The following is a 25,919-nucleotide window of genomic DNA, read 5'->3' on the forward strand; positions in this document are numbered from 1 at the left end:
CTCAAAATCACATCAGTAAGCTTTTCTGGTTCCCCAGGAGGATGCTTACCAAAGCTTAGACATGCTGGTGTGACACAGTCAAATTGTAAAAACAGAAAGACACACAGGTGGCCTTGCCTGGCAATAAATATTTTAATTTGTTTCATTTTTATGATGACAAATAATTTTCAAGTTTATTTCCTTGTTTAAATACAAAGCTAAACCACAAACAGGTATAATCAAGACATTGTGTCTCACATTTACACTCCCATCGGATCCTCTTCCAATTTGCTGACCACTGACCAGGCTAGCGGGGGGGTGGGAGGGAAGACTTTCTTAGGTAGCACCGTCGTGAGGCCCGAGGTGGGGTTGGGGGGGAATCAAAGACGAGGACAGGCTCTCATACCTGTCTCCATTCACATTTACCTGGGACCAGGGTGGGCAGAAGACACCAGGTCATGGCTCCTGAGCCCCGGCCCCCTGGACTGAAGGGGCAGTGAGTGAGAATCAGTTCTGTGAAGGGCGGGAGGAAGCAGCCACCTATTCCTCCTGCCTTCAGAGTTAAGGTGAAAACCTTAGCCTTATCCTTGATTCCTGGGGGCCGCCGGGCCCTGCATGCTCCCCTGCACACCTGGGTGCCTTTCTGAGGCTGGCAGCCGCGGCTGGGGTCAGGGGTCCTGGGCTCCTAGGCTCACACCTCAGCTCACAGTTGCGTCCTTGCAGGACACTGGGTGTCTGACAAACACAAGGCCTCGACAGCAGGTCTGGAACTTTCAACCCCAGCAGGATGAGGGGGAATGGGGGTGGATGTTAGGTAAGTAATTTCTGGTCCCACTACAAAACTTTATTTTTGATTAGAGTACCATTCTCAATCTCTTCTACAAAAAGCAAAAAAAAAGCAAAAAAAAAAAAAAAAAGCAGCCACTTCACTCACTTCAAGACCTATATACATGTAAGTTGTTTTCTGTGGTTTTTTTTTATTTTTAATTTTTTTTAATTTTTATTTTTTAAATAAATTCAGTGTTCACATTTCTATAAAGAATTAACCCAGTTTCAGGAAACCCTGCCCCGGCAGGGCAGGTAAGCAACACTCTCCCTGCCCACATCTAGTTTGATTTCGCGCCCTGATGCTTCAAGGTGCCCAGAAAAGTGGCAGCTTGTGGAAGAGGAAATCTATGCCCGGCCCGTGCTCGGAGCCCAGGGCTCAGTAAGCTTTAGAGAAAGCAGAGGGGAAGACTAGCTTACTGCAAAACCTTTTTAAAAAATATTCATACACTTCAGTGAGCGCCTGTCGAGACATTAGGACAACAAGAGCTTGGAAACATCCCGTCCAGGCCATTGGGAGGCAGCGTCTTCCTCACACCCCGTCCCTGGATGTCTGGGGTGCAGGGGGAAGGTCCCGGCTCTTCCACTGGAGAAAGGAGACTCACCTGGCTTCCTAGTTCATGTTTGACTCTTTCATCTAAAACCTGTGCTGAGTCTTTGACTGCATGCACGGGAAGCACAAACGTTCGGCTTGTATGCAAAAAAAGTACAAAAACAACTAGAATATAAAAGTTTTGGTAATATAAGGCCATCTGTTCAAGTCCACCTTGGAAACCTGTAACAGATATATTTAAATACTACAGTGAAAAGGCATCTTAATATACTTTTTAAAAACATCTGAAGTAATCCGCTAAGATTAAGTGTGTAAAAAAAAAATTCAATTCCCTTTGAGGGCACTTTGTCCTTTGAAGAAGGGAAGGTGGGGCGGGGAGGGCGCGGGGCCCACCGGTTAATGCTTCAGCCACGGGTGGGCTTCAATGGAAGCCTTGCTGCGGTCCCCATAGTCATACAGGAGCTCCTCCCCAGCCGCGATGTCTCGGGAGGCGATAAGGATGAGGTGAGGTACGCCGTCGATGTCGTGCAGTTTGGTTTGGCAGTTCCCACATTTGCTGTGATTGATCAGTCTTCCTAGGCGATTTGTCTCTCTAGTTGCATCCACGCTGGTGGGGGGAGGGAGGGCCAGAGAGGATTAAATGGATAAAGAGGCTTTTTAACCCGGAGAGAGTCACATTTGTGCTCAGCTCTGGTGGGATGTTGATTTAAAGCCATGTGTTTTGGAAAGACTCAATTCATAAAGCTATTTTCCTTTTCCTTTTTAGAGGGGGTCTCGCTCCGTCACCCAGGCTGGAGTGCAGTGGCATGACCATGGCTCACTGCAGCCTCCACCTCCCAGGCTCCAGTCATCCTCCTACCTCAGCCTCCCGAGTAGCTTTGACCACAGGTACATGCCACCATATCAGGCTAATTTTTAATTGTTTTTGTAGAGACAAGGTCTCCCTATATTGCCCAGGCTGGTCTCAAACTCCTGGGCTCAAGTGATCCTCTGGCCTTGGCCTCCTGAGTTTTTGAGATTACATGCATGAGCCACCAGGTCTGGCTCAATTCGCAAAGCAGTTTTTTTTTTTTTTTTTTGACAGGGAGTCTTGTCGCTCTGTCGCCCAGGCTGGTGTGCAGTGACGCGATCTCAGCTCACTGCAACCTCTGCCTCCCAGGTTCAAGCAATTCTCCTGCCTCAGCCTCCCAAGTAGCTGGGACTACAGGCACACGCCACCATACCCAGCTAATTTTTGTATTTTTAGTAGAGACGGGGTTTTGTTTTGTTTTGTTTTGTTTTTTTTGAGACAGAGTCTTGCTCTGTCGCCCAGGCTGGAGTGCAATGGCGCGATCTCGGCTCACTGCAACCTCCACCTCCCAGGTTCAAGAGATTCTCCTGTCTCAGCCTCCCAAGTAGCTGGGACTACAGGTACATACCAATACGCCCAGCTAATTTTTGTATTTTTAGTAGAAACAGGGTTTCACCATGTTGGTCAGGCTGGTCTCGAACTCCTGACTTCAGGTAATCTGCCTGCCTTGGCCTCCTAAAGTGCTGGGATAACAGGCGTGAGGCACTGTGCGTGGCCAGCTTTTTTTTTTTTTTTTTTTTTTGAGACAGGGTCTCGCTCTGTTGCCCAGGCTAGAGTGCAGTGGGGTGATCACGGCTCTCTGTAGCCTCAACCTCGTAGGCTCAAGTGATCGTCCTACCTCAGCCTCCTGAGTTGCTAGGACTACAGGTGTTCACCACCATGCCTGGCTAATTTTCTTAAATTTTTAAAATTTTTGTAGAGGCAGGGTATATCCCTATGTTGCCCAGGTCTCAAACTCCTGGGTTCTATCAATCTTCCTGCCTCAGCCTCCAAAAGTACTGGGATTACAGGCATGAGCCACTGTGCCTGGCCCAGTTCACAAAGCCATTTTTTTTTTTCCGAGATGGAGTCTTGCTCTGTCGCCTAAGCTGGAGTGCAGTGGCGCGATCTCAGCTCACTGCAACCTCTGCCTCCCGGGGTAAGGCAATTCTCCTGCCTCAGCCTCCTGAGTCACTGGGATTAGAAGGGTGCGACACCATGCCAGGCTAACTTTTTTGTATGTTTAGTAGAGATGGGGTTTTGCCAAGTTGGTCTCGAGCTCCTGACCTTCATGATCCATCCACCTCGGCCACCCAAAGTGCTGGGATCACAGGCATGAGCTACCATGCCTGGCCCACAAAGCTATTTTTGAGAGCCTGCACAGGCCCTGGGTGGGGGGAAGGGGTAGGACCCAAAGGGCTCTTTATGGAGGCACAGGAGGAAATGGTAGAGTTTCACAAAATAAATGGATTAAAAAAATCAACCACGACGGGCGTGGTGGCTCACGCCTGTAATCCCAGCACTCTGGGAGGCTGAGGCGGGTGGATTACCTGAGGTCAGGATTTCAAAACCAGCCTGGCCACCATAGTGAAACCCTGTCTGTGCTAAAAATACAAAATTAGCTGGGCGTGGTGGCGCATGCCTGTAATCCCAGTTACTTGGGAGGCTGAGGCAGGAGAATTGCTTGAACTTCAGAAGTGGAGGTTGCAGTGAGCCAAGATCGTGCCACTGCACTCCAGCCTGGACAACAAGAGTGAAACTCCATCTCAAAAAGAAAAAAAAAAAAAAATCAACTCCACTGGTCCTAGCCAGGAAAGAGCAATTAGTGATTTCCAGAGCTGCTCTGGCCAAATGCCCTGAAGGAGAGCCAGGTGAGCTGCTTAACAGGTTTTCATGTGACTAGCCCACTTCTCCCCTTGGATGAGATAACATCCAGGACAGCTCTAATTCCAAACATTACAAATGGGAAGCTGGGGCCAGGCATGGTGGCTCATGCCTGTAATCCCAGCACTTTGGGAGGCCAATGCGGGCAGGTCACAAGGTTAGGAGAACGAGACCATCCTGGCTAACACAGTGAAACTCCATCTCTACTAAAAATACAAAAAATTAGCCGGGCATGGTGGCATGTGCGTGTAGTCCCAGCTACTCAGGAGGCTGAGGCAGGAGAATCGCTTGAACCTGGGAGGTGGAGGTTGCAGTAAGCCAAGATTACGCCACTGCACTCCAGCCTGGGTGACAGAACGAGACTCCGTCTCAAAAAAAAAGAGAAGCTGGGGCCAGGAGCAGTGGCTGACACCTGTAATCCCAGAACTTTGGGAGGCTGAGGCGGGCAGACCACCTGAGGTCAGACCAGCCTGGCCAACATAATGAAATCCCGTCTCTACTACAAAAAAAACAAGAATTAGCTGGGTGTGGTGACGCACACTTGTAATCCCAGTTACGTGGGAGGCTGAGGCAGAATACCTTGACCCCGAGAGGTGGAGGCTGCAGTGAGCCAAGACTGTGCCACTGCACTCCAGCTTGGGCGACAGATCGAGACTCGAAAAAAAAAAAGGAAGCAGGGGATAACTGCATCACAGCTTTGAAAAAAGGCAACAACAGGCCGGGCGCGGTGGCTCACACCTGTAATCCTAGCACTTTGGAAGGCCAAGGCGGGTGGATCGTCTGAGGTCAGGAGTTCAAGACCAGCTTGGCCAATGTGGCAAAATTCCATCTCTACAAAAATACAAAAAAAAAAAATTAGCTGGGCTACTCCGGAGGCTGAGGCAGGAGAATTCTTTGAGCCCGAGAGGAGGTTGAGTGAGCCGAGATCACACCACTGCCCTCCAGCCTGGGCAACAGAGCAAGACTCTGTCTCAAAAAATTTAAAAAAAAAAAAAGTCAACAACAACAAATCAGAAGACTGGCCACCAAACAGAATCAGGAGTTCCTGGCCCTTTGGCCTCTCCTCACTGCCCAGAGGACAGAAAAACCACTCTAAGCAACAGTAGACTCACCAGTAGGTTTTGCTCAGATACTGAAAATAGTACATGTAGCAGCCCGTGGAAGGGTCCTGTGCATACAGAGCCTCCCGTTTCTTGGCGTCGGTGATCTCGATGAGGTCCCCGTGGTATTCCACCACAAAGTCACCCCGGGAGAACTGCTTGGTGGCAATCACACCCCTGCCTTTGCCATCGATGAGGTCAATCTGTCAGAAGGTGGTAAGAGAGGGTGTTGGTTCATAATAGCAATGGATGCCACTGTGCACAGCAGGTCTCCGGGGAGCTGGGGGCTTACCCCAGTCTTTAACAGCTGTACTGAGCTATGTCATAAAATTCACTCACTTTACTTGTACAGGTTGATGGGTTTTATGAAGTGTATACAGCTGTGCAACCGTCACTACAGGCCAGCTCTAGAACATTCCCTCACTCCACAAATGTGGTTCCTTGGTGCTCATCTGCAAAGCAGTTACATCAGAGCTCGTGAGAGATCTGCTAGGTGGAGATTGCCCCATTTTGTAGATGAGGAAACTGAGGCTTAAAGAGGCACAACCACGTGTCTGAGGCCACACAGCTAGGTGGTGACACAGCTCAAATCCACACACCTGGTTTCTCTGTCTAAGGGCTGTGCGCTATGCCTTCCTAGGCGAACAGCAGGCCCAGTGTTTTGGGTCTCTACCTCATTCCACAATTTATCTCCTGTGTCTCCTCACTCTATTCTACATGGAGTTGAACGGGGTTGCTGGAGGGGCCCAGGACTTAAGCTGGAATCCCTTTAGGTGGTGGGTGGAAGTGGAACTTTCTGAACCCTGAGCCCTAGTCTAGGCCCATCTGAGCCCCACTGTGGAGAGTACTTCCCCTCTCGCCCAAACTGAGTGTGCTTGAAATACAGTAAGAGAAAAGCACATTTCTTGGGCATTGTCATTATCTAGGAAAACAGAGTTTAAAAATGTATTAGTTTCTCCTTTTAAAAGTTTCCCTGGGCATCAGCTACGTATTGTATAATCCGATTTATATGAAGTGTCCAGAAGAGCAACTCCACTGAGACAGAAAGCAGCTGAGTGGCTGCCAGGGGCTGGGCAGGGGAGAGGCAGGGATGGTGGGCAGTGGTAAGTAATGGGTAAGGGTTTCCATTTGGGAGGATGAAAAAATTCTGAAATTAGACAGGGATGATGGTTGCATTGCATTGTGAATGTACAAAAAGCCACTGAATCGTTTAACCACAATTTCTAAGAAAAGCTTCCCCTGGATAACATTTATATATACAAAGCCCATTTATGTTTCCTTCATAAGACATTTCCTTAACAAGTTTTGGTATTTGGCTCTTTGACAAGCTAATAGAGTCTGCCTGGTCACCATGGCCATTAGAGGGTTAAAGCCACATGGTGGCCACTCTCAGCCACGGGACCAGGGAAGGTGAGCTCTTCCAGCTTTAGCTATGATGCAGCAAGCACAGCAGCCCCTTACCTTCATTCCTTCTTCCTTCCCACTTTCAATCAATTCATCTATTCTTTTCCTTTCTTCAGACTGGGCAGAGAGAAAGAAAAACAGCATCAGTATCCTCTCCTAGGCCCATCGTGGATAGCTTGACGGTCTTGAGCCCTGATTGCCCAGGCCACGCCCACCGGGCTACAACTGCCCTCATTTGGCATCACTGGGGATGATGGGTCCCCAGTGATGGCAAAGCCCTCAAGTATCCCTTCTTTTCTCATCACCCATCTGTTGTGGAAGATCTGTCACCTGGGGTCCAACTGGATCAGGAGGGAAACAGTGGGGACCCAAGAACAGAATGGGGCTTGTAGGTACGTTCTGTTGCCCATGCAGCAAGTTAAAAAATGTCCAACTTGCCCACACTTGAAAATCAGGCCTCTGACTTCATAGAAAATCAGGTACAGCGGGCCAGGTGTGGTGGCTGGCTCACGCCTGTAATCACAACACTTTGAGAGGCCAAGGCGGGCAGATCATAAGGTCAGGAGTTCGAGACCAGCCTGGCAAATATGGTAAAACCCTGTCTCTATTAAAGATACAAAAATTAGCCAGGTGTGGTGGCAGGAGCCTGTAGTCCCAGCTACTAGGGAGGCTAAGGCAGGAAAATCGCTTGAACCTGGGAGGTGGAGGTTGCAGTGACCTAAGATTGTGCCACTGCACTCCAGCCTGGGCGACAGAGCAAGACTCCATCTCAAAAAGAAAAAAAATCAGGTACAGCAGGTCAGAGGCTGCGCCCTTTGGATGGGACACACGTGGTCCACATCTCTCTGGTCTGATGGCTCATACTTCTGTTTAGGATCTCTGAGATTCACCTGTATGGAGGCCACCACCATGGATAAGAAGAGGGCCTCCAATCCCCAAGGTCAATACAGCCCTGAACAGAGAACTGGGAGGGGGCACCCCCAGATCCACTTCTCCTCTAAGGCCACCCCTCCTGCACCTACCTCCATTCCTAACCCTGGGTTCTACTGCTCTGCCATTGCACAGATACTATGGAGCAAAAGGGAACCAAGTAAAGACACATCAGAAGCTCCAAACCAGTGTGGCTCACTCCAAACCAGCATGTCTTGACGGCACAGACTTTCACCAAACCAGATGGCACGTGTCGGGAGCCTGACACCAACTGCTGAGCTCAGCCCATTCCCCCTACACAGAGGCCCAAACCAGCTTGCAGCTTTTCCAGACACTCAATCCACACCTGCAGTGTGCCAGGCGCTGCAGTCTGTGCTGGGAACAATGGTGAATGAGTAACCTCAAGAACATTCCCAAATCCTGCCACATCCTCTCCATCTCGATTCCCACTGCAGCCCAGCCACGGCCCCCTCGCTAGTCACCAGGCTTTCACTCTGACCCCAGGGAACACTCAGTTCTCCACATGGCAGCCAGAGGGGTCTTTTAAAATGTAAATGAGGCCAGGGGCGGTTGCTCTGTCCTGTAATCCCAACACTTCAGGAGGACCAGGAGGAAGGATCGCTTAAGGACAGGAGTTAGAGACCAGCCTAAGCAACAGATCCAGACTCTGTCCCTACAAAAAATAAATAAGCTAGGTATGATGGCATACACCTTTGGTCCCAGCTACTCTAGAGGCTGAGGAAGGAGGAGGATTGCTGGAGCCCAGGAGGTTGAGGCTGCAGTGAGCCATGACTGCGCCACCGCACTCCAGCCTGGGCGACAGAGTGAGACCATGTGTTAAAAAAAAACAGAAAACGGCCAGGCGCGGTGGCTCACGCTTGTAATCCCAGCACTTTGGGAGGCCGAGGCGGGCGGATCACGAAGTCAGGAGATCGAGACCACGGTGAAACCCCGTCTCTACTAAAAATACAAAAAAATTAGCCAGGCGTGGTGGCGGGCGCCTGTAGTCCCAGCTACTCAGAGAGGCTGAGGCAGGAGAATGGCGTGAACCCGGGAGGCAGAGCTTGCAGTGAGCCGAGATTGCGCCACTGCACTCCAGCCTGGGTGACAGAGCGATACTCTGTCTCAAAAAAAAAAAAAAAACAAAAACCAGAAAACATGACCAGACATGGTGGCTCACGTCTGTTATCCCAGCACTTTGGGAGGCTGAGGTGGGTGGATCACTTGAGGTTAGGAGTTTGAGACCAGCCTGGCCAACATGGCAAAACCCTGTCTCTACTAAAAACACAAAAATTAGCTGGGCGTGGTGGCTCACATCTGTAATCCTAGCACTTTGGGAGGCTGAGGCGGGCGGATCACAAGGTCAGGAGTTTGAGGCCAACCTGACCAACATGGTGAAACCCCGTCTCTACTAAAAATACAAAAACTAGCTGGGCGTGGTGGCAGGCGCCTATAATCCCAGCTACTTGGGAGGCTGAGGCAGGAGAATTGCTTGAACCTGGGAGGTGGAGGTTGCAGTGAGCCGAGATCGCACCACTGCACTCCAGCACAGGCTACAGAGTGAGACTGTCTCAAAAAAAAGAAAAAAAAAAATTTGCAAAATAAAAAGATTTTAAAAACTTTTTGGCTGGGCGCGGTGGCTCACGCCTGTAATCCCAGCACTTTGGGAGGCCGAGGTGGGCGGATCACAAGGTCAGGAGATCAAGACCATCCTGGCTAACATGGTGAAACCCCGTCTCTACTAAAAACACCAAAAATTAGCCAGGCGTGGTGGCGGGCACCTGTAGTCCCAGCTACTTGGGAGGCCTTTTTAATTATTTTTTAAGATGGGGTCTCACGGCCGGGCTCAGTGGCTCACGCCTGTAATCCCAGCACTTTGGGAGGCCAAGGCAAGTGGATTATGAGGTCAGGCGTTTGAGACCAGCCTGGCCAACACAGTGAAACCCCGTCTCTACTGAAAATACAAAATTAGCTGGGCGTGGTGGTAGGTGCCTGTAATCCCAGGTACTCAGGAGACTGAGGCAGGAGAATCACTTGAACTCGGGAGGTGGAGGCTGCAGTGAGCCAAGATCGCGCCATTGCACTCCAGGCCAGGTGACAGTGTGAGACTCTGTCTCAAAAAAAACGAAACAAAAAAACCACAAAAGATGGGGTCTCACAATGTTGCCCAGGTTGGTACTGAACTTCTGCTCTCAAGTAATCCTCCCACCTCAGCCTCCAAAGTAGCCGGTGTCTTTTTTGTTGTTAATTACTCCCCATTCGAAAACAAGCCCTAGGGGCTGGTCTAGTTTACTGTGGACTCTCCTGGTCTAGAACAGTGCACACAGCAGGCCCTCAAAGCAACACCACCACCATCACACACACAACCACCTTGCTGTGTGACCCATTCATTGCAAGTGTGCAGAGAGTGCTGAGAAGTACAGGGGCCCGTGTAAACGGGAGTGATCATGGAAAGACTGGGGTAGCGGAATGGGGGTTTTTCTGCTGGGACCGAACACGGCAGGTAGGAGATGCGCAGAGGGAAGCTGGGACCAGACCAGATGCCCCAGCACAAAGCCAGGGAGGCTGAGTCTCCCAAAGGCCTGGAATTTGGGGCCTGCAAACAACCAGCCCTGAGTTTCCTAAAGGGAATTCTGGCAGGAACCCACAGATGGGCCTAGAGGGAGATGGAGTGGGAGGGATACAAGGTTGGAACTAGGGCAAGCGAGGAGCGCCTGTGACCAGGAAGGAGGGGACCTTCCCGAATAGAATCAGCAGGCTGCTTGCACATCTGGCCCTGGGGCCGAGCTGGGCATGAGGAAGCCCAGCCATTGCCAAGAGGCATGGTCCCTGCCCCACTGCTGGCTGCCACCCCACCCACAGCCAGGCTGGCAGGCCAAGGGGCCGCTGCAGTGAAGCACTTGGTGGGTAGGGCATCTCTCCAAGGCCCACCTTGTGTCCAAACCCAGCAGCCCTGATCCCACCCTGTTGCCCAGAACTCACGCCCTGGCGCCAGGCCCGCCCTGGCTGCTGTCTTCAGCCTCAGTGGAGGTATACAAGAGGCTCTGAATTGCAGTTTCACCCCAGACCATCTGGCCAACAACAGGCCCTATTATGCCCCACCCACCTGGATCCACAGCCTGGGCCCAACATGGCAGTCAGGTCAGGACTGACCCCACCCTTCAGATGAACCCCAGCTGTCCCGTTCTTGGGCTTTATCTGTGCAGTCAGAAAATACTCCACCCTGACCAGCTCCAGCCACGTCATCCCCGCCAGCTATGGCCTCCCTGCCCTGGCCAGCAACAGCTTGCATGGCTGCACTCAGCAGAGCCAACACAAACAGTGGTGGGCACAGCACGGCTCCTGGTCCAGGAACAGGGCGAGCTTTCTTGTGTTTGCAGACCGTGGTTTAGGGAAGCAAGTGCGTTCTTCCCTTCTGCTCATCTGCTGCAAGATTTAGCAGACCTGCATCCTGTCCCATCGCAGCCTTCACTTTGCCCAGCACAAACTCTTGCTTCTTATTAACAAGGCCAACTTGGCTCCCCCCACCCTAAAGTCCACAGCAGCCCTTGGTGGGCACTCAGCAGAGGCCCTGTGTGTGGGCACACCGCAGCTCCAACCCTGGCTGGGAGGTGGCTGGGATTCTGTGGCCTGGCATCACCTCACCGTCTGCAGTGCTGTCTTTTTTTTTTTTTTTAAGACGGAGTCTTGCTCAGCCACCCAGGATGGAGTACAGTGGTGAGATCTCAGCTCACTGCAACCACCGCCTCCTGGGTTCAAGTGATTCTCCCGTCTCAGCCTCCCGAGTAGCTGGGATTACAGGCACCTGCCATCATGCCTGGCTAATTTTTGTATTTTAGTAGAGACAAGGTTTCACCATGTTGGCCAGGCTGGTCTCAAACTCCTGACCTCAGGTGATCCGCCCACCTGGGCCTCCCAAAGTGCTAGGATTACAGGCGTGAGCCACCGCACCTGTCCCAGTGCTATCTTTAAGAGTGACCTAGCAGGCCGGGCACGGTGGCTCACATCTGTAATCCCAGCACTTTGGGAGGCTGAGGTGGACGGATCACCCAAGGTCGGGAGTTCGAGACCAGCCTGACCAACACGGACAAACCCAATCTCTACTAAAAAAAGAAATACAAAATTAGCTGGGTGTGGTGGCGAATGCCTGTAGCCCCAGCTACTCAGAAGACTGAGACAAGGTGTTTAAGTGACATCATCTCCAAGGAGTTGTGTGCCTCCTCGGTGTGTGCCTTCTGAGGAGCTGTGCGCCTCTAGGTTTTCAGTCGTGATATTTACTTGGTGGGCAGGAGAATCACTTGAACCCAAGAGATGGAGGTTGCGGTGAGTCGAGATCACGCCATTGCACTCCAGCCTGGGCAACAAGAGCAAAACTCCATCTCAAAAAAAAAAAAAAAAAAAAAAGTGACCTAGCACAGCCTCCCACTGCCGACAAATGTTTTAAACAGCTCATTCTTGGCTGAAAGACATTGCCTTTTTCAGGCAATAAAACCAAAGCTGCTGCTCTCTGTGGGGAAGAAAATGGACCTTTTTAAAAAATTTTTTTAAATGAAGCTTCATCAATTAAAAGAAAAAGAGAAAGAATACTAGACCACTGTGTATCTGCGCATTTAACATCAAGAACGCTGAAGGAGTGCGCATGAGGGCTGAAATGCTGAAACTGCCAAAGCCGGGGTCCCCATCTCTCTGTGTAGGATGCAGTCCTGAGCGCCTCTCCCAACCCGGTGTTCACTGTCGGGGTGAGGGAGAGCAGAGGGGCAGCCCCAGGTGTCCCTGAGGGGGAAGAGCAGAGGGACCTGCCATGCCCTGGGTTTCCTTCACAGGAAGGCAGTAACCACACCTCACTGCAGCAAATATTGACTGCCTGATGCATAGCTCAGCCCTCTGCAAACATGGCAGTGGAGGTCCGCACAGGCCAGCTGGCCTTCCAGCCGGTGCTGCTCACTGGTCTGCAGGCTCCTAGCATGGCAGCAGCGTGGGAAAGAGCAGACAGGAGTGACAATACTGAGGAAGCAGGGGTGGCGATAGTAACAGTTAGCTGGCACTTACTGAGTGCCAAGCATGGTTCTAAGGGTTCCTCTTGCATGACCACATTTACTGAATGCTCACCACAGCTCTAGCAGGTACTACATTGCTGTACCATTTTACAGACTGGAGAGCCAAGGCATGGACAGGGTAAGTGACTGGCCTGAGGCTATGCAACCAGCAAGTGGCTCCAAGCCACTGCTGTTTACCACCCTGGGCCACAACATGGAAACTTCCAGAAAACAGACAAGCCTCTGAAAGAACAGGCAGCCTTTCTTTCCCACAGTCCCAGGCTCCCAAAGGCTCTGCCAACAAGTCCTGGAAAATCCACCTTCAGAGTCACGCCTGGCTTTCCCTGCCACATGCTACAAGTCACAAGGTTCCTTCACACAAGTGTCTTAACCAAGCCCTGCAGTGACCCCAGCAGAAAGGCAGGACAAGCTTTGTGAGGATCCCCGATAGATCCAGGAGAAAACCAAGTCCACAGGGGCCAAGAGACTTGCCCCAAGATGACGAAAACAAGGCTCAGGACACACACACATACGCACACGCCAAGCACTGCCCGGTGGGCCGCCCTGCCCCTCCACGAACCGGAATTTAAAGCACGTGACTACCTGCAGCTCGGCTTTGCTCTTCCTGGAGCTCCTTCGGACAGGGTAGAAATCCGTAAGTTTGCGATTCTGTTGCGTTTTTCCTTGAGCTCTGGGTAAGAGGGGAAGAGGAGAAAATAAATATCACGACTGAAAACCTAGAGGCGCACAGCTCCTCAGAAGGCACACACCGAGGAGGCACACAACTCCTTGGAGATGATGTCACTTAAACACCTTTGTCCACTGCAGCCTGCGGGTCACTCAGTCATCTGCCCATGAGGGCCTCAGAGGAGTTTCAAAGACGGGCTGCTGGCTGGACACAGTGGCTCATGCCTGTAATGCCAACACGCTGGGAGACTGAGGCAGGAGGATCACTTGAGCCCAGGAGTTCAAGACCAACCCAGGCAACACACAACACAGCAAAACCCTGTCTCTAAAAAAACAAAAGAAATTAGCCGGGCATGGTGGCGCACACCTATGGTCACAACTACTCGGGAGGCTGAAGTAGGAGGATCACTTGGTCCTGAGAGGTTGAGGCTGCACTGAGCTACTGCACTCCAGCCTGGATGACAGAATAAGACCCTGTCTCAAAAAACACAACAGTCGGGCATGGTGGCTCATGCCTGTAATGCCAGCAATTTGGGAGGCTGAGGCAGGCAGATCACGAGGTCAGGAGTTTGAAACCAGCCTGACCAACATGGTGAAATCTTGTCTCTAATAAAAATACAAAAATAAGCGGGACATGGTGGCACGCACCTGTAATCCCAGCTACTCAGGAGACTGAGGCAGGAGAATCGCTTGAACCCAGGAGGTGGAGTTTGCAGTGAGCCGAGATCGCGCTATTGCACTCCAGCCTGGGCAACAAGAGACTCTGTCTCAAAAAAAATAAAAAAATAAAAAAATAAAACACCAACCACCAAAAAAAAACAAACAAAAAAATAAATTTAAAAAACAAAGGCTGCTTATGCTGGGGTGGGTGAGGAGGGGAGGAAGTAGAGGCTGTTGAACTCTGGACCCACGCCAGATCCAGAATCTGACAAACAGTGGCATCCCTGCTGATGACTCGGATCATCTGAGTCTTTGACGTGAGAGAGGCTGAGAGGTGGCCACTGAACCCCCATGGGCACCTGAGCAGGCTTTCCTGGGGTCAGAGGAACCAAACTGCTCCACGTTAGGAAGAGGACTGAAGGGGGCACTTACTTTTTTCGGGGGGCCTGTTTGCCCTTGATGGGCTTTTTCAGGGCTTGCTTGGCGATGGCTGCATTGGTGGAATCACAAGATGAGGGTGGAGTTTTTGGAGGTTCTGCTGCTTCAGATTTTTGGTTTGGAAAAGGTGCCAGGGGACCTCTCCTGGCGTCTTTGATCTTCTGTTCCTCGGACTTCATGGCGCTCCGTACTGCGTTCCCAGCATTTCTTTTCTCTGCAGGTGGAGGTGGGGGAAAGACAGGGGTTTATTCTGTACTCTGTCTCTCAATTTCCAGACCACCAGCTGCATTCTAAGACAAGCTTTGAGAAGACAGGATCCTGGGTTTGTCCGGCAGGAGTGCCCTTGGCCTGTTAAGCCCCGTGTCTGCTATGGGCTATGACAGGAGGAGTGCCTAGCTCCAGCTCGATTTTTTGACCAAGACACTGGGCAGAGGTTTTAGGCTTTTGCGTCTTGACGTGGGAGATAGAGAGCCTGTGAGGCAGAGGCACCAGAGATGGAGACGCTGGCAAGGGCGCTTGATCAATAGCTTTCAGGAATCAGGTTGCAGACTCAGATCAAAAGCTCCATTCCTGAAGGCTGGGACAGCATTAGGGGACAGAAGTAAGGTGACAAAGCAGAAACTCTTCCCCAAGAGCTGCCTGGCACCCTTCATTTCAGACTCTGAAGAAAAAGAAGGTCCCCTTCTAGTGGGGTTGAAGCCCCAGGTTCACAGTTCTCAGCATGGTGCCCCAGCAGACTGGCCTGGGGAGACACAGTGCAATGATCTGTCACTTAAAACACTTGTGGAGTGCCAGTGTTGGAAAACTGCTTACCTTTTTAAAAAATGTTTTACTTTTAAATAACTAAGTAAATAGGCTGGACATGGTGACTCATGCCTGTAATCCCAGCACTTTGGGAGACTGAGGCGGGCGGATCACCTTAGGTCGGGAGCTCGAGACCAGCCTGGCCAATATGCTAAAACCCCATCTCTACTAAAAATACAAAAATTAGCCAGGTGTACTGGCGGGCACTTGTAATCCCAGCTACTCAGGAGGTTGAGGCAGGAGAACTGCTTGAACCTGGGAGGCGGAGGTTGCAGTGAGCTAAGATCATGCCATTGCACTCCAGCCTGGGCGACAGTGAGACTCTGTCAAAAAAAAAAAAAAAAAGAAAGAAAGAAAAAAAAATTAAGTAAATAGTATGCTGCTCACAGATGTAAAATGGTGCAGCCACTTTAGAAACAGTTTGGCATTTTCCCAAAAAGTTAAACACAGAGTTACCATATGACCCAGCAATTTCACTCCTAGGCATCTATTCCAGAGAATTAAAAACATATGTCCCCAAAAAAATCTATGCAGGAATGTAACAGCTTATTTGTAATAGCCAAAAAGTGGAAACAACCCAAATGTCCATCAACAGATGAATAAACAAAATGTGGCCTATCCACACAAGGGAATATTATCCAGCCATAAAAAGGAATGAAGGGCTGGGCAGGGTGGCTCCCCTGAGGTCAGGAGTTCGAGACCAGCCTGGCCAAGATGGTAAAACCCCGTCTCTACTAAAAATATAAAAACATTGGCCAGGCATGGTGGTGTGCGCCTATAATCCCAGCTATTTGGGAGGCTGAGGCAGGAGAATCGCTTGAACCTGGGAGGCGGAGGTCGCAGTGAGCCAAGATTGCACCATTGCACTCCAGCCTGGGTGAGAGAGAGAGACTCCTTCTCAAAAATAAAAAAAAGGAATGAAGCACTGATACTTATTACACCATGGATGGACCTTGAAAATATGATGCTCAGTTAAAGAAGCCAGACACAAAAGGCTACGTATTTTGTGATTCCATCCATATGAAACGTCCAGAACAGGCAAATCCATAGAGACAGAAAGTGCTTTAATGGTTGCCTTGGACTAGAGGGACAGGGGAATCGAAGGTGACGCCTAATGGGTACCTTTCTGGGGTGATGGAAACATTCTGGAATTAGACCGTGGTAATGGTTGCACAACTCTGTGAATATACTAAAAACCACCGACTCAAATGCTTTAAAATGAACGTTATGATATATTAACTATATCTAGATAAACAAAACAGAAAAATAAATAAATACATTAGGCCAGGCACAGTGACTCCGCCTGTAATCCCAGCACTTTGGGAGGCCAAGGCGGGTGGGCCGCCTGACGTCAGGAGTTCAAGACCAGCCTGGCCAACATGGTGAAACCCCATCTCTACTGAAAATACAAAAAATTAGCCGAGCGTGGTGGCGGGCACCTGTAATCTCAGCTACTTGGGAGGTTGAGGCAGGATAATTGCTTGAACCCGGGAGATGGAGGTTGCAGTGAGCTGAGATCGCACCACTGCACTCCAGACTGTAAGACAGAGCAAGACTCTGTCCAAAAAAAAAAAACAAAAACCATTAAAACCATCCAGATCTTTCTTCCTCCTCTACACACCTTCCTGGGTGAAATCAGAGAGAATTAAAGCCAGGACATCAGGCCCAGGAGTATGTGGTGCCCGTGATCATCATCTGTCACTCAGTCTGTATCACAGCAGAATTATGGACAAGAGCCTGGACCTTGGGGTCTCCAAAGTCCAGCTGACCTAAATTCTTTTTATTTTTATATTAGAGATGGGGTTTCTTTCTGTTGCCCAGGCTGGAGTGCAGTGGCATGATCACAGCTCACTGCAGCTTTAAACTCCTGGGCTCTAGGGATCCTCCTGCCTTAGCCTCCCAAGCAGCTGGGACTACAGATGCATGCCACCCTGCCAGGCTAATTTTTTTAATTTTCATTTTTGTAGAGACAAGGCCTCACTATGTTGCCCAGGCTGGTCTCAAACTCCTGGGCTCAAGCAATCCTCCCGCCTTGGCCTACCGAAGTGCTGGAATTACAAACCCGAGCCACCATGCCCAGACTCTGACCCAAAATTCTAATCATGGCCATTTAATAAAACCATGAGTCAAATACACTAGCTTGTATACCAGGCCACCATTTGGTACAATGTATAGACTGCCCTATTTTAAAGGACTAGAGTCCGGGCAACTACCATTTATAGATAGCGCCTCTCCCCAACCCTATGGGCAGGAATTCTAAGTGCCACAGGTCCAGGGATGAGCTGGCAGTCCAGGGTTGAAGAGCTGGCACATGGAGTCCATCACAAAGCTCTCTGGCATCCACAATGCAACCACCCTTCAAAACAGTCCTGTGTGTGTGAGGTCAGACTCCTCTCTCCCCATTTACAGATGACAGAACGGAGGCTCAGAAGAGAGCAACAACCTATCTAAGCCTCCTTCTTTCAGGTGGCAAACTTAAGATTGGAACCCAAGTCATCTGAAGATCAAATAAAACAATATTGCCCTGTGTACCTGGGGGAAATCAAGCACAGGGTGGGCTCCTGTCCCCAGTTCAGGGCTTGCCCGGCCCTGGTTCTCAGATCTGGCCCCAGAGGTCATGCCAAATCGTCATTTATGACACTTTCTGTTCGCGAACACAAGGCTTCCTTGTATGGAGCTGCTGGCAGCCAGAGGCTCTGCTTCTTTCAGACAAGTTTTAATTAGAAGAGAGCATGGTGAATTGGGGAAAGCTGACACTCCCCACTGCAGCTTTGAAAGGGAGTATTTGGATTAGAGCAAGATGTCTAAGAGGTTTCAGTTTGTTTTGCAAGACCAGACAGTTTTCATTAACCCTGTATTTTCGGGTTCAATATTTTAACTCCAAATCTCATTGCAGAGGATGCTGCTTCAGAGACTAATATCAAACGCTTGGGTGGCAAGAAACTTTAGAAATGGGGTCAAGGCGCCGGGCGCGGTGGCTCACGCCTGTAATCCCAGCACTTTGGGAGGCCGAGGCGGGCGGATCACGAGGTCAGGAGATCGAGACCACCCTAGCTAACACAGTGAAACCCCGTCTCCACTAAAAATACAAAAAATTAGCCACGCGAGGTGGCGGGCGCCTGTAGTCCCAGCTACTCGGGAGGCTGAGGCAGGAGAATGGTGTGAACCCCGGGGGGCAGAGCCTGCAGTGAGCCGAGATCGTGCCACTGCACTCCAGCCTGGGCGACAGCAAGACTCTGTCTCAAAAAAAAAAAAAAAAAAATGGGGTCAAGGCAGCTAGGCGCGGTGGCTCATGCTGGTAATCCCATCATTTTGGGAGGCCAAGGCGGGTGGATCACCTGAGGTCAGGAGTTCCAGACCAGTCTGGCCAACGTGGTGAAATCCCGTCTCTACCAAAAACACAAAAATGAGCTGGGCATGGTGGCGGCCGCTTGTAATCTCAGCTACTCAGGAGACTGAGGCAGAATTGCTTGAGCCCAGGAGGCGGAGGTTGCAGTGAGCTGAGATCGTGCCATTGCACTCCAGCCTGGGCGACAAGAGCGGAAATCCGTCTCAAAAAAAGAAAAAGAAATAGGGTCTAGGCCAGCTCATAAAAGGGAAGGAAGTCAGTTCCCTGCATGAACACATTAGTGAGGTCTGCAATCGCCTGGTCTGTACAACCCGAATTCATGACTTCTGCACTTTCAGCACTTGTGAGCCCTCTCTAATTGTGGGTCAGGTATGCTATTTTTGCAACTAAGCAAGACAATCAAGCTTGAAGGACATGCTAACTCTTGTGAAAGCAGGGAGAACCTGTCAGACCAACAGGGCACACACCCTGGGACAAGCCACTCTTTCAGCAGCAAGACAGAACGTGGCTCAAACCTCTCGAATCTGAGACTGAAAAGACTGGATAAATATATATGTGCATTCTTGCAGAGGACAGAGGCTTCTGCAACCCAACCAGCTGGGATCAGAATGGGGCCATTTCAAAAGCTTACCTTCTCGTTTCCTGTAGATTCCGGCTAATGGTTTCCCCTGGCATTTGACTTCGTGATGTGTAACTGAGTTCTCTTCCTGAAGGGGGAAACGCATTCCAGAGCATTTGTTCGGGCTCATGTAGGAATAGATCTTTGACTGCCCGGTAAATACGTTCTCCTAAAAAGACAAAAGCATATTCTGAAAGAGGCTTGAAGAAAAAGATCCTAGAGCATTCACGAGGAGGAGGAATACAAAAGATGAAAATCAGACACACCGTTTTTCAAAAACTGGGCTACCAGGGGATGCCAGCCCCCGTTGTCTCAGGAGAGCACTGGCAGGTTTAGAATCCCAGGTCCAGTGAAACGTTTCCTGAATGCCCTGGTCTCTAAATCACTAAGGGGACAGCTGGCCAGCAGGAGAGTCGGCTGCAACCCAAGGTCTATATAGGAAGGAGACAGCCTACCCGCAACAGGGAGGTCAAAAGGACCTGGGTATGTGAAGAGCTAGGCTATCTTTAGGAGTTCACTCCCCTGGCAGAAGCCGCAGGGACTCAGCACAGAAACAGGCCCCGGGGAACCTGATTAACCACTTGGTGCTGAGGGCGGCTGGAGGGCCTGTCAGTACAGCCAGAGCCCCATGCGTGCCCGAGCCTGACCCCTCTCAAATCACTGCAGCCCCGCAGTCTCCCACGGCTGCGACGGGAGGACTTCTCTCAGGGTGACTGGGGAAGCTGGGAAGAGCAGGAGCCACAGCCAGCGCATTCGGGGCGGCCACTTTGTCGCAAGCCGCACCTGGGCGTCAGTAAGAGAGTGGACGGGGCGGTGGGGCGGTTCAGGTCACTGCGGACGTCTCTGGGCGTGGGGCCCCTCCTCTGAGTATGTACAGACGGAGGAGGGCGTCCCCAGAAGCAACGCGGGGCCCTCGCCGCCTCGGGGACCATTCAACACCGAGGCGGCAAGACCCATGACCTCTCCGAGGGGCCCGCGCAGGCCCCGCACAGCCTGGGACGGCGGCCACCTCCGGGGAAGTAGGGTCTCGGGCTGCGGAGACGCCATGAAGGTGCAGTCAAACTTTTCCGAGGTCAAACACCGCCAGGCTCATGGCGGAGCCGTGTGGGCGCCACTCCCAGCCAGGCGGCAGCAAAGGAAGCGGCCCGGCCGGGCGCCCCGGGGCGGCGCGGGCGGGTACCCGGGGTCGCCCATGTGCTCGCGGCCCCGGCCCGGCGGGCGCGCCGCAGGGGTGCGGGGAGGGTGCCTGCTTACCCCGTCGGTGCGGGGCCTCCCCGGGCCCCTCCGCTCCACCATCTCCGGGCCCGGGGCCGTCGCTGCCGCCGCCGCCGCCGCCGCCGCCTCCACCGCGCGGGGCTTGGACATCTTCCTGCCTGGAGAAGGGGACCCGGGGGAAGCGGGGGAGGGGGCGCTCAGGGCGCGGCGGGGCGGGGAGCGGGGCCGCCCGGGCCGGGCGCCGCGACGGCGCCTACTGCCGCGTCTGGTGGACCCCCCGTCCGGGGCCGGCCGCCGTCCCCTCCGCGGCCCGGCCGGGCCGCCCGCCCCCCGGGCCGGGCCCGACAAACCCACCCAGCCCGGCCCGGCCTATGGCGGTCCCCCCCGGCCCGGCCACCACCGGGCCTGCCCTGGTGCTGCTCTGCCGCCGCCACCCGGCCCCCGGCCGGGCGGCCCGGTCGGCCCCCTCCCCCACGGAAGGGAGGGGCCACCCGGACCGGGCGCGGCAGGCCGAGGCGCCAGGGGGGAGAGAGGCCACCACCCCCCCCCGCCCGTGCCCCGCCCGGGGAGGGGGCTGGTAGGGGCGGCGCCGCCAGGCCGCTCCGGAGGGCGGGCGGGCGGGCGCGGCGAATCCCGGCTCGGGCGCGCCCCCTCTCGCGCGGCCTCAGCCACTCGCGGAGGAAGGGGTGGGAAACACCGTCATGACAGCCCAGGCTCCCGCCCGCCCGCCAGCCAGCCCGCCCGGCTCCTTTTTCCGCTGGCTCTGCGGATATTTTGGGAACCCGGTCTGTGCCAGGCGAAATCAGCAGCGGTGAACGCGCCAGGCCAGGCCCTCGGGTGTGCCCGGCGCTGTGCCCACCGAGAGTTTCACAGGCATTGAATCCTCCCCCAACGCCCACGGGGACAGGTCCTGTCGGCATCCCAGCTTACAATGGTGACACTGTGACTCAAGGGATGTGCAGGGGTTTGTCCGGGGCCACAGAACTAGGAAGTGATGGGGCCAGGTGTCAAACCCAGAAGGGCTGTACTTGACCGGTAGAAAGCCCTGGGAGGACAGAGCCAGGGGTTATAATGATCGGTTTCCTGGGCGAGTCTCTTGCCGTTATCTCATTGAAACCTCACAGCAGCCCTGCAAAGGTAGATACCATCATTATCTCTTTTCAACAGATGGAGAAAGTGAGGAGCTTGGCCAAGTTCTCAGAACTAGATGGGTTTCCAGCCCCAGCCAACTGACCCCAGGGCCTGCCCTCCCAGCCACTACCCTTCCTGGTTACAGATGAGGAAATGGAGTTTGGGAGGAGCAAATGGTCTTGCAGAAGGGTTTAACAAGTCACCTTGTTCTCCTATCCCGCCGTGAGAAAATGCCCCCATAGGCAGAGGAGGTTCCCGTCACTCTGGTGGCTGTTTCAGCATAGCTCACTGCCCTGCACCACTACGCTGTGGCCATTAAGGCTTGAGGGCCCACAGCCAGATTCACTGTATTTGTGCAAAGTCATAGATGCAAACAAGACACTTCAAGACATCCAGCTCCTGCAGCCTGGCCCATGGCCTGGGAGTCAGGGGCTGGACTTATTTCCCTGCATCTGCCCAGAGGTGTTTTGTGACCATCGCCAAGTCACTTCCCCAGTCTGGGCCTCAGTGTCCTCATGGGTAAAAACCAAGAACCTTGAATTCCATAATCCACCGGAGCACCTTCCAACATCCACAGATAAGCAAATGGCTGTTTGTAGCCATCCTCCCACCTAGCCTCCCTCGCCTCCCATTAGAACCGATAAGACTGAGTAGGATTAGGTGGTGACAGGTCACTGCTCAGACAATCCCTCCCAAATCAGCTCATGCTTTAGCATCCTTCAAGGCAGGGTCTCCAGCCCAACCACTAACTCCAGTGGGCTAGGTACTCTGCCCATGTCCTCTGCAGAGCCTACTACAGTTGAATACCCAAAAGATTACCTAGAGGGTGAAAGAGGATTTGAAAGTGACACTCTGATAACCAGGTTGAGCCATTTGAAAGCGTCTTCTATTTCTGCAAGGCAGAGAAGTTTTGCAGCTTAACTGCCATGAGAATCATGGTTTTGGAGCAGGAAGCACCCACATAGATCATCTTGTCCATTTCACATGCTAGTATACCAACCCGCACCCCACGCCCCACTCATGGTCATAGCTTTCTCTGCATTTCAGCCCCCAATTGCAGGGGACACATTACAAGTCTAGCACCTATTCCTCTCAATTCTGCAGCTCCAGTACCTAGAAGATGTAAATACAGATCATTCAATCTAAGTTTCAAAACAGTCCTTTCTCTGTATATAACAAATATACCAGCTGGGCATAGTGGCTCATACCTGTAATCCCAGCACTTTGGAAGGCAGAGGAGGGCAAATCACCTGAGGTCAGGAGTTTGAGATCAGCCTGGCCAACATGGCGACATCCCGTCTCTACTAAAAATACAAAAATTAGCTTGGCGTGGTTGCGCGTGCCTGTAATCCCAGCTACTTGGGAGGCTGAGGCAGGAGAGTCGCTTGAACCTGGGAGGGCGGAGGTTGCAGTGAGCCAAGATTGTGCCACTGCACTCTATCCTGGGTAACAGAGTGAGACTCTGTCTCCCAAAAAAAAAGTCTATTTTTGGAGACCCCCCACCAGCTGCTAAGGGATAATGAACTGGAGATGGCAAAATGAGGAGGGCAACCAACCAAGAGACCATTCAACAATGGCAGTAGAAATATTGAAAGGTACGTGGACTGACCCCTGAGACTAATATATTGGAGTTGTAAATATTTGCATGATTATAAAACTTCAAAATGAGTGACGCGTTGCCTGGCATCTGAACAGTTTGTTTCTGTGACCCAGGCAGGGCTCTCAAAGTGAATTGCAAGTTCAAAGCCCAATTTTCTAGAAGAAAAAGACTGTTCATTTGAAGTGCTGTAAATGATTTGGTATTTACAATTCTAAATATTGGCCAGGAGTGGTGGCTTATGCCTGTAATCCCAGCACTTTGGGAGGCTGAGGCGGGCGGATAACCTGAGGTCATGAGTTCAAGACTAGCCTGGCCAACATGGCGAAACCCCGTCTCTACTAAAAATACAAAAATTAGCTGGGTGTGGTGACAGGTGCCTGTAATCCCAGCTACTTGGGAGGCTGAGGCACAAGAATCACTTCAACACAGGAGAGGGAGGGTGCAGTGGGCTGAAATCACTCCACTGCACTCCAACCTGGGCGACAGAGAGAGACTCTGTCTCAAAAAAAAAAAAAAACCTAAATCTAAATATCCAATTTAATAGCTTGCAAGGGCAGTAAAGCCTAAGAAACAGGTAACTACTAATTTTGGGGTCAAGTGAGACAGTGAGAATCAATAACTAATAATTACATAGGTGATTTGTAAGCTGGCCATGGGAGGAGCTGACAAACATTATCTTCGCTTTGGGTAAGTAAGGGAGGTTGGGTGGCACAAGCAAAGACCCAGCCAAGCTAGAGTCTGGACAGCAAGTTTGGACTTCGGGCTTCCTCTTCTAAAAAATGAGAATAACAATTTGTAAAGATCCATTGAGTTAATCCAAGTGCCTGGCCCTCAGTGGTAATTATTATTATTTTGTTATTGTTGCTGTTGTTGTTGTTTGTTTTTTTGAGATGGAGTCTCACTCTGTCGCCCATGCTGGAGTGCGGTGACACAATCTCGGCTCACTGAAAGCTCCACCTCCCAGGTTCAGGCAATTCTCCCTGCCTCAGCCTCCCAAGTAGCTGGGATTGCACGCATGCGCTGCCATGCCCAGCTAATTTTGTATTTTTAGTAGAGACGGATTTCTCCATGTTGGTCAGGCTGGTCTCGAACTCCCGACCTCAGGTGATCTGCCCGCCTCGGCCTCCCAAAGTGCTAGGATTACAGGTGTGAGCCACCGTGCCTGGCCATAATTATTATTTAGTCATATTTTAAGTATTTCAATGATAGATGGTTAGTTTTCTTCATAGATTAATTAATGCACTACTTTTAAAACAAGTAGTTTAAATGATTTTGCTGTGATGAGAAAAATGAACCCAGGAAGCATAGTTTTATTAAAATTTGTCACATAAATTAGTCAGATAATGTTAAATATACTTTTAGATGCTTAACACCTTTCTAAGGAAAAATATTAGTATTAATTTTCTCCATGAGTTGGGTGATGAAGCTCTTTAACCTGAAGTTTACTATGCCTCATTTTTTCATCAGGCTCTGGGTAAGTCTTATCCCAAAAGAACCTCTAGGGATGCTAGGAGAATAAATGATGCAACTGACTTCAGGGCCTGAAAACAAAGGGACCCAATATATATTTGCTGAATGAATCATTATTTTATTCATTATTATTGCTATAGGGAGTATACTGCACTAAAGCAAATTCCTACTAACACCTGAAACCTTGGAATTTTGAGAAAAATATAATACCCCAATTTTTTTTTTAAATACTAATTCTACTCAACTTTCACGCTCAAGTTTTTGGCCCTTTGGCGTGAAGGAGACGCAGTGGCTGGAAATGACCAAGCGGTTGGAGATCTCTTTGCCGCATACCTGGGAGGCACTGTCCTGACTTCAGACAGGGCATCGCCTCCCAGGGCTGTACAACCCCACCCAAGCCATCTACCGGGGGGCGAAGTCCTGACCAGATGCGGGGCGAACGACCGCGCCCGCGAGGTGCCAGGAACCCGTTTCAAGTGGGCCAACGGGGCCCGGCCTTCGCTCCGGCGGCGCAGAGCTGACTCAGGACGTGGGGAGGGAGGAAAGGCGCCTGCTGCGGTGTCCACCTTGACGCGCACCCCAATATGCAGGTTATCGATCTGCGCCTTCGCCTCGGGATCACCTCCTTTCCCAAAGAGAGAGGGCCCCAAAGTGGGCGAAGCCTCACTCCCGCCCCCGCCCCACTTCTATCAATAACACCTATTCCCTGGAGGTGCCCTGCGCTTTAGTTTCCAAAGAGCTCTGACATATGGATCTACTGCCGTGAAGAGGCAGGCCCGCAGGTGCTCACTTCATAGAGGGGAAACAGAAGCACGGCAGTGGGAGGGGTTTCTGGGGGCGTGTGGACCTGCAGGGGGGGCCGGCGGGTTCCGCAGCAGCACCCCCACTCCCCTCACGCGGGTTCCCAAGCTCGCCCCGAGCCACCCGAGGAGGACGCCTCCCCGCAGCCGCTGCCTCCACCCCGGCCACCCCTCCAGCACGACCCCCGACCCAGCCGTTCCGGCGCCAGCCACTTGGGCAAATACCTCTAGCCATGGCTCCACTCTGTCACAGCCTGGGATCTCCCGGGAAACCCAGCTTTCGAAAAAAGTTGCAACAACTGCAGCCAACTGCTCCGCCGGGCTCCAGCTGCTCGCCCCGATTGGCGCCGCCGCCCGCCTCTCCGCAGGCTGCCCGTAGTGATAGGCCAACTCCGAGGAAGGCCCCGCCCTTCTCCCGCCTCTTCGGCGGCGGGGCGTGTCCAGCCGCCGCAGTAACTACAAACGCTTTCCCGACAGGTCCCGGCAGAGGGGGGGTGGGAGGGGGTTTAAATTTGACCGTCGCCCGACGTTGATTGGCTGCGATGGAAGACACCCGAGCTGCCATTGGGAGGCCCCAGATTCCTCCCCCTCCCGCTGCTGAAGCTC

General features: G+C 52.0%; 1 protein-coding gene across 2 annotated transcripts; it reads right to left on the bottom strand.

Annotated features, from left to right (window-relative positions):
• Nucleotides 1-25,615, bottom strand: KMT5A (lysine methyltransferase 5A). Of its 2 annotated transcripts, XM_032168399.2 has the most exons (8): nucleotides 25,539-25,614; nucleotides 20,352-20,470; nucleotides 19,110-19,266; nucleotides 14,320-14,539; nucleotides 13,144-13,231; nucleotides 6,632-6,691; nucleotides 5,183-5,373; nucleotides 1-1,964 (listed from the first exon to the last, which is right to left on the bottom strand). In XM_032168399.2, the coding sequence occupies exons 1-8, from the start codon at nucleotides 25,546-25,548 to the stop codon at nucleotides 1,754-1,756; spliced, it is 1,056 nt and encodes a 351-aa protein (XP_032024290.1). In that variant the 5' UTR covers nucleotides 25,549-25,614; the 3' UTR covers nucleotides 1-1,753. The 2 variants fall into 2 exon arrangements, with proteins under 2 accessions (XP_032024290.1, XP_032024291.1); XM_032168400.2 differs by lacking the exon at nucleotides 20,352-20,470 and having other exon boundaries at nucleotides 2-1,964; nucleotides 25,539-25,615.
• Between the last annotated feature and the right edge of the window lie 304 nt (nucleotides 25,616-25,919).

The sequence above is a fragment of the Hylobates moloch genome, unplaced genomic scaffold, assembly GCF_009828535.3.
Source record: "Hylobates moloch isolate HMO894 unplaced genomic scaffold, HMol_V3 SCAFFOLD_12, whole genome shotgun sequence".
NCBI classification, from domain to species: Eukaryota; Metazoa; Chordata; class Mammalia; order Primates; family Hylobatidae; genus Hylobates; species Hylobates moloch.

Bases quoted from the DNA above. Each gene is read 5' to 3' on its own strand.
- KMT5A (XM_032168399.2), bottom strand. The intron at 19,267-20,351 runs GTAAGCAGGCAC...TTGTCTTTTTAG, and splicing joins GGAGGCCCCGCACCGACGGG to GAGAACGTATTTACCGGGCA. The intron at 13,232-14,319 runs GTAAGTGCCCCC...CCTCTTACCCAG, and splicing joins AAACAGGCCCCCCGAAAAAA to AGCTCAAGGAAAAACGCAAC.